A 14329-nucleotide genomic window follows, 5' to 3' on the forward strand; every position below is an offset into this window, starting at 1 on the left:
CTGAACAGGTAGGGGGGGGGGGGGTAGTTACCTGATATAGGTCCTAGCTGAGACACCTTGCCCAGCCAGGGTAAAGGAACTCTGAACAGGTAGGGGGGGGGGGTAGTTACCTGATATAGGTCCTAGCTGAGACACCTTGCCCAGCCAGGGTAAAGGAACTCTGAACAGGTAGGGGTGGGGGGGGGGGGGGGGGTAGTTACCTGATATAGGTCCTAGCTGAGACACCTTGCCCAGCCAGGGTAAAGGAACTCTGAACAGGTAGGGGGGCTAGTTACCTGATATAGGTCCTAGCTGAGACACCTTGCCCAGCCAGGGTAAAGGAACTCTGAACAAGTAGGGGGGGGGGGGGGTAGTTACCTGATATAGGTCCTAGCTGAGACACCTTGCCCAGCCAGGGTAAAGGAACTCTGAACAGGTAGGGGGGGTTAGTTACCTGATATAGGTCCTAGCTGAGACACCTTGCCCAGCCAGGGTAAAGGAACTCTGGACAGGTAGGGGGGGGGTAGTTACCTGATATAGGTCCTAGCTGAGACACCTTGCCCAGCCAGGGTAAAGGAACTCTGAACAGGTAGGGGGGGGGGGGGGGTAGTTACCTGATATAGGTCCTAGCTGAGACACCTTGCCCAGCCAGGGTAAAGGAACTCTGAACAGGTAGGGGGGGGGGGGGGGGGGGGGGGGGGTAGTTACCTGATATATGTCCTAGCTGAGACACCTTGCCCAGCCAGGGTAAAGGAACTCTGAACAGGTAGGGGGGGGGGTAGTTACCTGATATAGGTCCTAGCTGAGACACCTTGCCCAGCCAGGGTAAAGGAACTCTGAACAGGTAGGGGGGGGGGGGGGGTAGTTACCTGATATAGGTCCTAGCTGAGACACCTTGCCCAGCCATGGTAAAGGAACTCTGAACAGGTAGGGGGGGGGGGGGTAGTTACCTGATATAGGTCCTAGCTGAGACACCTTGCCCAGCCAGGGTAAAGGAACTCTGAACAGGTAGGGGGGGGGGGTAGTTACCTGATATAGGTCCTAGCTGAGACACCTTGCCCAGCCAGGGTAAATGAACTCTGGACAGGTAGGGGGGGGGTAGTTACCTGATATAGGTCCTAGCTGAGACACCTTGCCCAGCCAGGGTAAAGGAACTCTGAACAGGTAGGGGGGGGGGGTAGTTACCTGATATAGGTCCTAGCTGAGACACCTTGCCCAGCCAGGGTAAAGGAACTCTGAACAGGTAGGGGGGGGGGGTAGTTACCTGATATAGGTCCTAGCTGAGACACCTTGCCCAGCCAGGGTAAATGAACTCTGGACAGGTAGGGGGGGGGTAGTTACCTGATATAGGTCCTAGCTGAGACACCTTGCCCAGCCAGGGTAAAGGAACTCTGAACAGGTAGGGGGGGGGGTAGTTACCTGATATAGGTCCTAGCTGAGACACCTTGCCCAGCCAGGGTAAAGGAACTCTGGACAGGTAGGGGGGGGGGTAGTTACCTGATATAGGTCCTAGCTGAGACACCTTGCCCAGCCAGGGTAAAGGAACTCTGGACAGGTAGGGGGGGGGTAGTTACCTGATATAGGTCCTAGCTGAGACACCTTGCCCAGCCAGGGTAAAGGAACTCTGAACAGGTAGGGGGGGGGGGGGTAGTTACCTGATATAGGTCCTAGCTGAGACACCTTGCCCAGCCAGGGTAAAGGAACTCTGAACAGGTAGGGGGGGGGGTAGTTACCTGATATAGGTCCTAGCTGAGACACCTTGCCCAGCCAGGGTAAAGGAACTCTGGACAGGTAGGGGGGGGGGTAGTTACCTGATATAGGTCCTAGCTGAGACACCTTGCCCAGCCAGGGTAAAGGAACTCTGAACAGGTAGGGGGGGGGGTAGTTACCTGATATAGGTCCTAGCTGAGACACCTTGCCCAGCCAGGGTAAAGGAACTCTGGACAGGTAGGGGGGGGGTAGTTACCTGATATAGGTCCTAGCTGAGACACCTTGCCCAGCCAGGGTAAAGGAACTCTGGACAGGTAGGGGGGGGGGGTAGTTACCTGATATAGGTCCTAGCTGAGACACCTTGCCCAGCCAGGGTAAAGGAACTCTGGACAGGTAGGGGGGGGGTAGTTACCTGATATAGGTCCTAGCTGAGACACCTTGCCCAGCCATGGTAAAGGAACTCTGAACAGGTAGGGGGGGGGTAGTTACCTGATATAGGTCCTAGCTGAGACACCTTGCCCAGCCAGGGTAAAGGAACTCTGGACAGGTAGGGGGGGGGGGGGTAGTTACCTGATATAGGTCCTAGCTGAGACACCTTGCCCAGCCAGGGTAAAGGAACTCTGAACAGGTAGGGGGGGGGGGGGTAGTTACCTGATATAGGTCCTAGCTGAGACACCTTGCCCAGCCATGGTAAAGGAACTCTGAACAGGTAGGGGGGGGGGGTAGTTACCTGATATAGGTCCTAGCTGAGACATCTTGCCCAGCCAGGGTAAAGGAACTCTGAACAGGTAGGGGGGGGGGGGGTAGTTACCTGATATAGGTCCTAGCTGAGACACCTTGCCCAGCCAGGGTAAAGGAACTCTGAACAGGTAGGGGGGGTAGTTACCTGATATAGGTCCTAGCTGAGACACCTTGCCCAGCCAGGGTAAAGGAACTCTGAACAGGTAGGGGGGGGGGGGGGTAGTTACCTGATATAGGTCCTAGCTGAGACACCTTGCCCAGCCAGGGTAAAGGAACTCTGAACAGGTAGGGGGGGTAGTTAACTGATATAGGTCCTAGCTGAGACACCTTGCCCAGCCAGGGTAAAGGAACTCTGAACAGGTAGGGGGGGGGGGGTAGTTACCTGATATAGGTCCTAGCTGAGACACCTTGCCCAGCCAGGGTAAAGGAACTCTGGACAGGTAGGGGGGGGGGTAGTTACCTGATATAGGTCCTAGCTGAGACACCTTGCCCAGCCAGGGTAAAGGAACTCTGAACAGGTAGGGGGGGGGGGGGGGGTAGTTACCTGATATAGGTCCTAGCTGAGACACCTTGCCCAGCCAGGGTAAAGGAACTCTGGACAGGTAGGGGGGGGGGGTAGTTACCTGATATAGGTCCTAGCTGAGACACCTTGCCCAGCCAGGGTAAAGGAACTCTGAACAGGTAGGGGGGGGGGGGGGGTAGTTACCTGATATAGGTCCTAGCTGAGACACCTTGCCCAGCCAGGGTAAAGGAACTCTGAACAGGTAGGGGGGGGGGGTAGTTACCTGATATAGGTCCTAGCTGAGACACCTTGCCCAGCCAGGGTAAAGGAACTCTGAACAGGTAGGGGGGGTAGTTACCTGATATAGGTCCTAGCTGAGACACCTTGCCCAGCCAGGGTAAAGGAACTCTGAACAGGTAGGGGGGGTAGTTACCTGATATAGGTCCTAGCTGACACACCTTGCCCAGCCAGGGTAAAGGAACTCTGAACAGGTAGGGGGGGGGGGGTAGTTACCTGATATAGGTCCTAGCTGAGACACCTTGCCCAGCCAGGGTAAAGGAACTCTGGACAGGTAGGGGGGGGGGTAGTTACCTGATATAGGTCCTAGCTGAGACACCTTGCCCAGCCAGGGTAAAGGAACTCTGGACAGGTAGGGGGGGGGGGGTAGTTACCTGATATAGGTCCTAGCTGAGACACCTTGCCCAGCCAGGGTAAAGGAACTCTGAACAGGTAGGGGGGGTAGTTACCTGATATAGGTCCTAGCTGAGACACCTTGTCCAGCCAGGGTAAAGGAACTCTGAACAGGTAGGGGGGGGGGGTAGTTACCTGATATAGGTCCTAGCTGAGACACCTTGCCCAGCCAGGGTAAAGGAACTCTGAACAGGTAGGGGGGGGGGGGGGGTAGTTACCTGAAATAGGTCCTAGCTGAGACACCTTGCCCAGCCAGGGTAAAGGAACTCTGAACAGGTAGGGGGGGGGGGTAGTTACCTGATATAGGTCCTAGCTGAGACACCTTGTCCAGCCAGGGTAAAGGAACTCTGGACAGGTAGGGGGGGGGGGGGGTAGTTACCTGATATAGGTCCTAGCTGAGACACCTTGCCCAGCCAGGGTAAAGGAACTCTGAACAGGTAGGGGGGGGGGGGTAGTTACCTGATATAGGTCCTAGCTGAGACACCTTGCCCAGCCAGGGTAAAGGAACTCTGAACAGGTAGGGGGGGGGGGGGGGTAGTTACCTGAAATAGGTCCTAGCTGAGACACCTTGCCCAGCCAGGGTAAAGGAACTCTGAACAGGTAGGGGGGGGGGGTAGTTACCTGATATAGGTCCTAGCTGAGACACCTTGCCCAGCCAGGGTAAAGGAACTCTGAACAGGTAGGGGGGGGGGGGGTAGTTACCTGATATAGGTCCTAGCTGAGACACCTTGCCCAGCCAGGGTAAAGGAACTCTGAACAGGTAGGGGGGGGGGGTAGTTACCTGATATAGGTCCTAGCTGAGACACCTTGCCCAGCCAGGGTAAAGGAACTCTGAACAGGTAGGGGGGGGGTAGTTACCTGATATAGGTCCTAGCTGAGACACCTTGCCCAGCCAGGGTAAAGGAACTCTGAACAGGTAGGGGGGGGGGTAGTTACCTGATATAGGTCCTAGCTGAGACACCTTGCCCAGCCAGGGTAAAGGAACTCTGAACAGGTAGGGGGGGGGGGTAGTTACCTGATATAGGTCCTAGCTGAGACACCTTGCCCAGCCAGGGTAAAGGAACTCTGGACAGGTAGGGGGGGGGTAGTTACCTGATATAGGTCCTAGCTGAGACACCTTGTCCAGCCAGGGTAAAGGAACTCTGGACAGGTAGGGGGGGGGGGGGTAGTTACCTGATATAGGTCCTAGCTGAGACACCTTGTCCAGCCAGGGTAAAGGAACTCTGGACAGGTAGGGGGGGGGGGGGGGTAGTTACCTGATATAGGTCCTAGCTGAGACACCTTGTCCAGCCAGGGTAAAGGAACTCTGGACAGGTAGGGGGGGGGTAGTTACCTGATATAGGTCCTAGCTGAGACACCTTGCCCAGCCAGGGTAAAGGAACTCTGAACAGGTAGGGGGGGGGGGGGTAGTTACCTGATATAGGTCCTAGCTGAGACACCTTGCCCAGCCAGGGTAAAGGAACTCTGAACAGGTAGGGGGGGGGGGGGGGGGGTAGTTACCTGAAATAGGTCCTAGCTGAGACACCTTGCCCAGCCAGGGTAAAGGAACTCTGAACAGGTAGGGGGGGGGGGGTAGTTACCTGATATAGGTCCTAGCTGAGACACCTTGCCCAGCCAGGGTAAAGGAACTCTGAACAGGTAGGGGGGGGGGGGGGTAGTTACCTGATATAGGTCCTAGCTGAGACACCTTGCCCAGCCAGGGTAAAGGAACTCTGAACAGGTAGGGGGGGGGGGTAGTTACCTGATATAGGTCCTAGCTGAGACACCTTGCCCAGCCAGGGTAAAGGAACTCTGAACAGGTAGGGGTGGGGGGGGGGGGGGGGGGTAGTTACCTGATATAGGTCCTAGCTGAGACACCTTGCCCAGCCAGGGTAAAGGAACTCTGAACAGGTAGGGGGGCTAGTTACCTGATATAGGTCCTAGCTGAGACACCTTGCCCAGCCAGGGTAAAGGAACTCTGAACAAGTAGGGGGGGGGGGGGTAGTTACCTGATATAGGTCCTAGCTGAGACACCTTGCCCAGCCAGGGTAAAGGAACTCTGAACAGGTAGGGGGGGTTAGTTACCTGATATAGGTCCTAGCTGAGACACCTTGCCCAGCCAGGGTAAAGGAACTCTGGACAGGTAGGGGGGGGGTAGTTACCTGATATAGGTCCTAGCTGAGACACCTTGCCCAGCCAGGGTAAAGGAACTCTGAACAGGTAGGGGGGGGGGGGGGGTAGTTACCTGATATAGGTCCTAGCTGAGACACCTTGCCCAGCCAGGGTAAAGGAACTCTGAACAGGTAGGGGGGGGGGGGGGGGGGGGGGGGTAGTTACCTGATATATGTCCTAGCTGAGACACCTTGCCCAGCCAGGGTAAAGGAACTCTGAACAGGTAGGGGGGGGGGTAGTTACCTGATATAGGTCCTAGCTGAGACACCTTGCCCAGCCAGGGTAAAGGAACTCTGAACAGGTAGGGGGGGGGGGGGTAGTTACCTGATATAGGTCCTAGCTGAGACACCTTGCCCAGCCATGGTAAAGGAACTCTGAACAGGTAGGGGGGGGGGGGGTAGTTACCTGATATAGGTCCTAGCTGAGACACCTTGCCCAGCCAGGGTAAAGGAACTCTGAACAGGTAGGGGGGGGGGTAGTTACCTGATATAGGTCCTAGCTGAGACACCTTGCCCAGCCAGGGTAAATGAACTCTGGACAGGTAGGGGGGGGGTAGTTACCTGATATAGGTCCTAGCTGAGACACCTTGCCCAGCCAGGGTAAAGGAACTCTGAACAGGTAGGGGGGGGGGGTAGTTACCTGATATAGGTCCTAGCTGAGACACCTTGCCCAGCCAGGGTAAAGGAACTCTGAACAGGTAGGGGGGGGGGTAGTTACCTGATATAGGTCCTAGCTGAGACACCTTGCCCAGCCAGGGTAAATGAACTCTGGACAGGTAGGGGGGGGGTAGTTACCTGATATAGGTCCTAGCTGAGACACCTTGCCCAGCCAGGGTAAAGGAACTCTGAACAGGTAGGGGGGGGGGGTAGTTACCTGATATAGGTCCTAGCTGAGACACCTTGCCCAGCCAGGGTAAAGGAACTCTGGACAGGTAGGGGGGGGGGTAGTTACCTGATATAGGTCCTAGCTGAGACACCTTGCCCAGCCAGGGTAAAGGAACTCTGGACAGGTAGGGGGGGGGTAGTTACCTGATATAGGTCCTAGCTGAGACACCTTGCCCAGCCAGGGTAAAGGAACTCTGAACAGGTAGGGGGGGGGGGGGTAGTTACCTGATATAGGTCCTAGCTGAGACACCTTGCCCAGCCAGGGTAAAGGAACTCTGAACAGGTAGGGGGGGGGGGTAGTTACCTGATATAGGTCCTAGCTGAGACACCTTGCCCAGCCAGGGTAAAGGAACTCTGGACAGGTAGGGGGGGGGGTAGTTACCTGATATAGGTCCTAGCTGAGACACCTTGCCCAGCCAGGGTAAAGGAACTCTGAACAGGTAGGGGGGGGGGGGGGTAGTTACCTGATATAGGTCCTAGCTGAGACACCTTGCCCAGCCAGGGTAAAGGAACTCTGGACAGGTAGGGGGGGGGTAGTTACCTGATATAGGTCCTAGCTGAGACACCTTGCCCAGCCAGGGTAAAGGAACTCTGAACAGGTAGGGGGGGGGGGTAGTTACCTGATATAGGTCCTAGCTGAGACACCTTGCCCAGCCAGGGTAAAGGAACTCTGGACAGGTAGGGGGGGGGTAGTTACCTGATATAGGTCCTAGCTGAGACACCTTGCCCAGCCAGGGTAAAGGAACTCTGAACAGGTAGGGGGGGGGGGTAGTTACCTGATATAGGTCCTAGCTGAGACACCTTGCCCAGCCAGGGTAAAGGCTCGGGTCCGGGCTCAAACAGAGACATCATGAGATTAGACTTCTTCTTGCTGTCTGCCTGGGAGTACAGCATACCGTACCACTCTGGGCTAGAGAGGGGAAATGTCAAAAATATTAAACAATTACACAGTGTAATTTCCCCAGATTTGAAACCCTTTATTCAAGGTTTCAAAGACCTCTCTGATGAGGATAGGCTACCCGTCCTGTTGGGGGAGGACGCAGAGAGCTGTGGGTTGGCAGCGCACTACATTGCTGCCTGCCATAAGTTGAGGGACAGTGTCTGACAGACCAATCAACCTGCACATGTCCTCTACTGTATGCTTATTGTTATTGTTCAATGTATGGTTATTTTGACACTTGGTTATTGTTGTTACTGTTGTCCCGTTGACAATATTGATTATTATTATGTTAATATTGTAAATCTCCAATAAAGCAAATTGAAAGAAAATAATAAAACATGAATATCTTACCCAGTCCCACCATGCCCTCTACCTTTATAACATGCTATAAGCATGTTATGAACCTTTATAACATGTTATAACAGAACGTAGTACTATCTTACCCCAGCTGCACCAGAGACACCATGCCTTCTACCTTTATAACATGCTATAAGGATGTTATGAACCTTTATAACATGCTATAACAGAACGTAGTAATATCTTACCCCAGCTGCACCAGAGCCACCATGCCCTCTACCTTCAGACTGCCATGGAGTAGGACACAGAAGTTGGGGACCTTCCCTGCCTGCTGGTTGGCTGATGTCTCCTCCTCTGGCTCCTCTGTGGTTCCTGGACCCACCTCATCCACCTCTGGAACCAAGAACACAACAATAAACTCATTAGAACACTCGTTTAGAACATTAGAACAGTCTTTTAGAACACTCATTTAGAACAGTCTTTAAGAACACTCATTTAGAACATTAGAACAGTCTTTTAGAACACTCATTTAGAACATTAGAACAGTCTTTTAGAACACTCATCTAGAACATGACAACAGTAATTTAGAAGGATATTTTAGAAGACTAGAACACGATGTTGGTATTAGTTAAAAGGCCAGAACAGATTAGAAGCGGTAACTTACCTTTATTGACAGCGATGGGCAGGACCAGGTGTCTGGACATGACAGGAGGACTAGAGATGTCTCCTATCTCTATGAAACCAACGATCTCCAGATCTGGAACACAGTTTGGTACTTACTTTTACTTGAAGTGGAATGGCAGTATACACAACATACAATAACACATCTAAATCAATTGAACTATGATAGTTCATCAAGTCCGTAAGAGAGAGTTGAACACAGTTGAAGTGAAGGACTGGTGCCTGGGCTGGTAGAGAACACACAGCGCCTATAGAAAGTCTGTAAACCCTTGAACTTCTGTTCACATTTGGTTGTGACAGTGACTCAGAGTTTCATGCATTTAAATAAGGACTTTTGCCACTAATCTACACACCAAAAACACTAAACTGAAATCTCATAACTGGATCATTCTCAATCCCCCCCTTAGATAACAGTTGGTGGAAGCATCTTTGGTCAGCCATTACAGCTGTGAGTCTGCTGGGATTAGGTCGTTACCAACTTTGCACACCTAGATATTTGGTCATATTTGACCATAATTTTTAACAAAACTGTTCAAGCTCTGTCAAGTTTCTTGGGAAGCGTTGATGGACAACAAACTTTAAGTCATGGCACAAATGTTTGATTGGATTGAGGTCAGAGCTCTGATTGGAACTCTCCACTGACTGGATTGAGGTCAGAGCTCTGATTGGTCCTCTCCACTGACTGGATTGAGGTCAGAGCTCTGATTGGGCCTCTCCACTGACTGGATTGAGGTCAGAGCTCTGATTGGTCCTCTCCACTGACTGGATTGAGGTCAGAGCTCTGATTGGGCCACTCCACTGACTGGATTGAGGTCAGAGCTCTGATTGGGCCACTCCACTGACTTCGGCTCATTGGCATGCTGGAAGTGTTAGCTTTTTTCTTCAAGGACTTTTCTGTACGTTGCACCATTCATTTCCCCTTCTATCCTGGTAACATGTATAACATGATGCCGCCACCACCATGCTTCACAGTATGGGTGATGTGCCATGTATAAAATGATGCTGCCACCACCATGCTTCATACCATGCTGCCACCACCACGCTTCACAGTTGGGGTATGTGCCATGTATAACATGATGCTGCCACCACCATGCTTCACAGTAGTGGTGATGTGCCATGTATAACATGATGCTGCCACCACCATGCTTCACAGTAGTGGTGATGTGCCATGTATAACATGATGCTGCCACCACCATGCTTCACAGTAGTGGTGATGTGCCATGTATAACATTATGCTGCCACCACCACGCTTCACAGTTGGGGTGATGTGCCATGTATAACATGATGCTGCCACCACCATGCTTCACAGTAGTGGTGATGTGCCATGTATAACATGTTGCCACCACCATGCTTCAAACCATGCCGCCACCACCATGCTTCACAGTAGTGGTGATGTGCCATATATACCATGATGCTGCCACCACCATGCTTCACAGTAGTGGTGATGTGCCATGTATAACATTATGCTGCCACCACCATGCTTCACAGTAGTGGTGATGTGCCATGTATACCATGATGCTGCCACCACCATGCTTCACAGTAGTGGTGATGTGCCATGTATACCATGATGCTGCCACCACCATGCTTCACAGTAGTGGTGATGTGCCATATATAACATTATGCTGCCACCACCATGCTTCAGAGTAGTGGTGATGTGCCATGTATAACATTATGCTGCCACCACCATGCTTCACAGTATGGGTGATGTGCCATGTATAACATGATGCTGCCACCACCATGCTTCACAGTAGTGGTGATGTGCCATGTATAACATTATGCTGCCACCACCACGCTTCACAGTTGGGGTGATGTGCCATGTATAACATTATGCTGCCACCACCATGCTTCACAGTATAGGTGATGTGCCATGTATACAATGATGCTGCCACCACCATGCTTCACAGTAGTGGTGATGTGCCATGTATACAATGATGCTGCCACAACCATGCTTCACAGTAGTGGTGATGTGCCATGTATACAATGATGCTGCCACCACCACGCTTCACAGTAGTGGTGATGTGCCATGTATACCATGATGCTGCCACCACCATGCTTCACAGTAGTGGTGATGTGCCATGTATACAATGATGCTGCCACCACCATGCTTCACAGTAGTGATGATGTGCCATGTATAACATTATGCTGCCACCACCACGCTTCACAGTTGGGGTGATGTGCCATGTATAACATTATGCTGCCACCACCATGCTTCACAGTATGGGTGATGTGCCATGTATACAATGATGCTGCCACAACCATGCTTCACAGTAGTGGTGATGTGCCATGTATACAATGATGCTGCCACCACCACGCTTCACAGTAGTGGTGATGTGCCATTTATACCATGATGCTGCCACCACCATGCTTCACAGTAGTGGTGATGTGCCATGTATACCATGATGCTGCCACCACCATGCTTCACAGTAGTGGTGATGTGCCATGTATACAATGATGCTGCCACCACCATGCTTCACAGTAGTGATGATGTGCCATGTATAACATTATGCTGCCACCACCACGCTTCACAGTTGGGGTGATGTGCCATGTATAACATTATGCTGCCACCACCATGCTTCACAGTATGGGTGATGTGCCATGTATACAATGATGCTGCCACCACCATGCTTCACAGTAGTGGTGATGTGCCATGTATACCATGATGCTGCCACCACCATGCTTCACAGTAGTGGTGATGTGCCATGTATACAATGATGCTGCCACCACCATGCTTCACAGTAGTGGTGATGTGCCATGTATAACATGATGCTGCCACCACCCTGCTTCATACCATGCTGCCAACCCCACGCTTCACAGTAGGGGTGATGTGCCATGTACAGTGGGGCAAAAAAGTATTTAGTCAGCCACCAATTGTGCAAGTTCTCCCACTTAAAAAGATGAGAGAGGCCTGTAATTATCATCATAGGTACACTTCAACTATGACAGACAAAATGAGAAAAAAAATCCAGAATATCACATTGTAGGATTTTTTATGAATTTATTTGCAAATTATGGTGGAAAATAAGTATTTGGTCAATAACAAAAGTTTATCTCAATACTTTGTTATATACCCTTTGTTGGCAATGACAGAGGTCAAACGTTTTCTGTAAGTCTTCACAAGGTTTTCACACATTGTTGCTGGTATTTTGGCCCATTCCTCCATGCAGATCTCCTCTAGAGCAGTGATGTTTTAGGGCTGTTGCTGGGCAACACGGACTTTCAACTCCCTCCAAAGATTTTCTATGGGGTTGAGATCTGGAGACTGGCTAGGCCACCCCAGGACCTTGAAATGCTTCTTACGAAGCCACTTCTTCGTTGCCCGGGCGGTGTGTTTGGGATCATTGTCATGCTGAAAGACCCAGCCACGTTTCATCTTCAATGCCCTTGCTGATGGAAGGAGGTTTTCACTCAAAATCTCACGATACATGGCCCCATTCATTCTTTCCTTTACACGGATCAGTCGTCCTGGTCCCTTTGCAGAAAAACAGCCCCAAAGCATGATGTTTCCACCCCCATGCTTCACAGTAGGTATGGTGTTCTTTGGATGCAACTCAGCATTCTTTGTCCTCCAAACACGACGAGTTGAGATTTGACCAAAAAGTTATATTTTGGTTTCATCTGACCATATGACATTCTCCCAATCTTCTTCTGGATCATCCAAATGCTCTCTAGCAAACTTCAGACGGGCCTGGACATGTACTGGCTTAAGCAGGGGGACACGTCTGGCACTGCAGGATTTGAGTCCCTGGCGGCGTAGTGTGTTACTGATGGTAGGCTTTGTTACTTTGGTCCCAGCTCTCTGCAGGTCATTCACTAGGTCCCCCCGTGTGGTTCTGGGATTTTTGCTCACCGTTCTTGTGATCATTTTGACCCCACGGGGTGAGATCTTGCGTGGAGCCCCAGATCGAGGGAAATTATCAGTGGTCTTGTATGTCTTCCATTTCCTAATAATTGCTCCCACAGTTGATTTCTTCAAACCAAGCTGCTTACCTATTGCAGATTCAGTCTTCCCAGCCTGGTGCAGGTCTACAATTTTGTTTCTGGTGTCCTTTGACAGCTCTTTGGTCTTGGCCATAGTGGAGTTTGGAGTGTGACTGTTTGAGGTTGTGGACAGGTGTCTTTTATACTGATAACAAGTTCAAACAGGTGCCATTAATACAGGTAACGAGTGGAGGACAGAGGAGACTCTTAAAGAAGAAGTTACAGGTCTGTGAGAGCCAGAAATCTTGCTTGTTTGTAGGTGACCAAATACTTATTTTCCACCATAATTTGCAAATAAATGTAAAAAAAATCCTACAATGTGATTTTCTGGATTTTTTTCCCTCATTTTGTCTGTCATAGTTGAAGTGTACCTATGATGAAAATTACAGGCCTCTCTCATCTTTTTAAGTGGGAGAACTTGCACAATTAGTGGCTGACTAAATACTTTTTTGCCCCACTGTATAACATGATGCTGCCACCACCATACTTCATACCATGCTGCCAACCCCACGCTTCACAGTAGGGGTGATGTGCCATGTATAACATGATGCTGCCACTACCATGCTTCATACCATGCCTTACTTCACAGTAAGGATGGTGTTCTTCGGTTGATGTGCCTTGTTGGGTTTGCGCCAAAAGTATCGCTTTGCATTGAGGTCAAAAAGTTACATTTGTTTCGTCAGACCACAACACTTTTTGTAACATGGCTGCTACAGAATCTCCTGAGTGTTTTTTTTTTGCATACTTCAAAAGGGATTTAAGGTGCACTTTCTTGAGTAATGGCTTCCTTCTGGCCACCATACATGACAGATTTGTGGAGTGCTTGGGATATCATTTAGAGAGTCTGTTAGGTACCTGTGAGGATGTGTCGGGGCATAGGGTCGATTTCTTCATCCAGGAACACAGGTTCAGGTCTGGGGAACACCTGGACATCAGAAGCCAGGTTCCCACAACGCAGTACAGCAGGGAACGGGGAGTAGGCCGCATCTATCAGACGCCTGTATAACACACACACACACACAACACACACACACACACACACACCGTGTGTAAAACAACAACATACACATAGTACAGCAGGGAAGGGGCAGTAGGCCTTATCTATCAGACTCCTGTATAACACACACACACACACACACACACCGTGTGTAAAACAACAACACACACACACACATAGTACAGCAGGGAAGGGGCAGTAGGCCTCATCTATCAGACGCCTGTATAACACACACACACACACACACACAGTGTGTAAAACAACAACACACACACACACATAGTACAGCAGGGAAGGGGCAGTAGGCCTCATCTATCAGACTCCTGGACAGACAGATCAGTTTGACCATTAAGGGGAAACAAGACACAAGCTGAGAGAAAGAACTAGCCTGGACTGTGACGTTCGTGGAATTTTTTCGGATGACAGTTATTGGCCAGCCAAAATGACTGCAGTCCCCGTAATAACCGTTCGAATAGTGTAGTAGTAACATAAAACACATGGATAAAATATAAATATAAAAGATAGCTGAACATTAAAGTAACGAACCACATGTTCACATTTATCATGAGACTGTGGTAATGGAGATATACTAAGAGACGTTCTGGCCCTCTTATTTTCTCCATTGTGCTGACAGACTGACCAGACACATGGGCACCTAAAATAATTGGACACACTAGACTTATAGTCTACACATTCCACTAAAAGCACACATACCAGAGAAATATGCTTAAGGCAACTGGACACTAATGACAAGAAGAGACATAGAGTCTGCCAATTCC

The 14329-nt window shown here is 50.6% G+C and overlaps 1 protein-coding gene across 2 annotated transcripts in view; it reads right to left on the reverse strand.

The window, feature by feature from the left end:
- Nucleotides 1–14329, reverse strand: part of ints14 (integrator complex subunit 14) — an 80362-nt gene that overhangs the window by 48003 nt on the left and 18030 nt on the right. For both annotated transcript variants that reach the window (XM_071404451.1, XM_071404449.1), the window contains exons 6-9: nt 13409–13551; nt 8559–8651; nt 8143–8287; nt 7434–7567 (exon numbers count right to left, since the gene is read on the reverse strand). In XM_071404451.1, coding sequence (XP_071260552.1) covers nt 7434–7567; nt 8143–8287; nt 8559–8651; nt 13409–13551 — 515 coding nt within the window. The remainder of the gene's footprint in view (nt 1–7433; nt 7568–8142; nt 8288–8558; nt 8652–13408; nt 13552–14329) is intronic.

Source organism: Salvelinus alpinus, chromosome 6 (genome assembly GCF_045679555.1).
Source record: "Salvelinus alpinus chromosome 6, SLU_Salpinus.1, whole genome shotgun sequence".
NCBI lineage: Eukaryota > Metazoa > Chordata > Actinopteri > Salmoniformes > Salmonidae > Salvelinus > Salvelinus alpinus.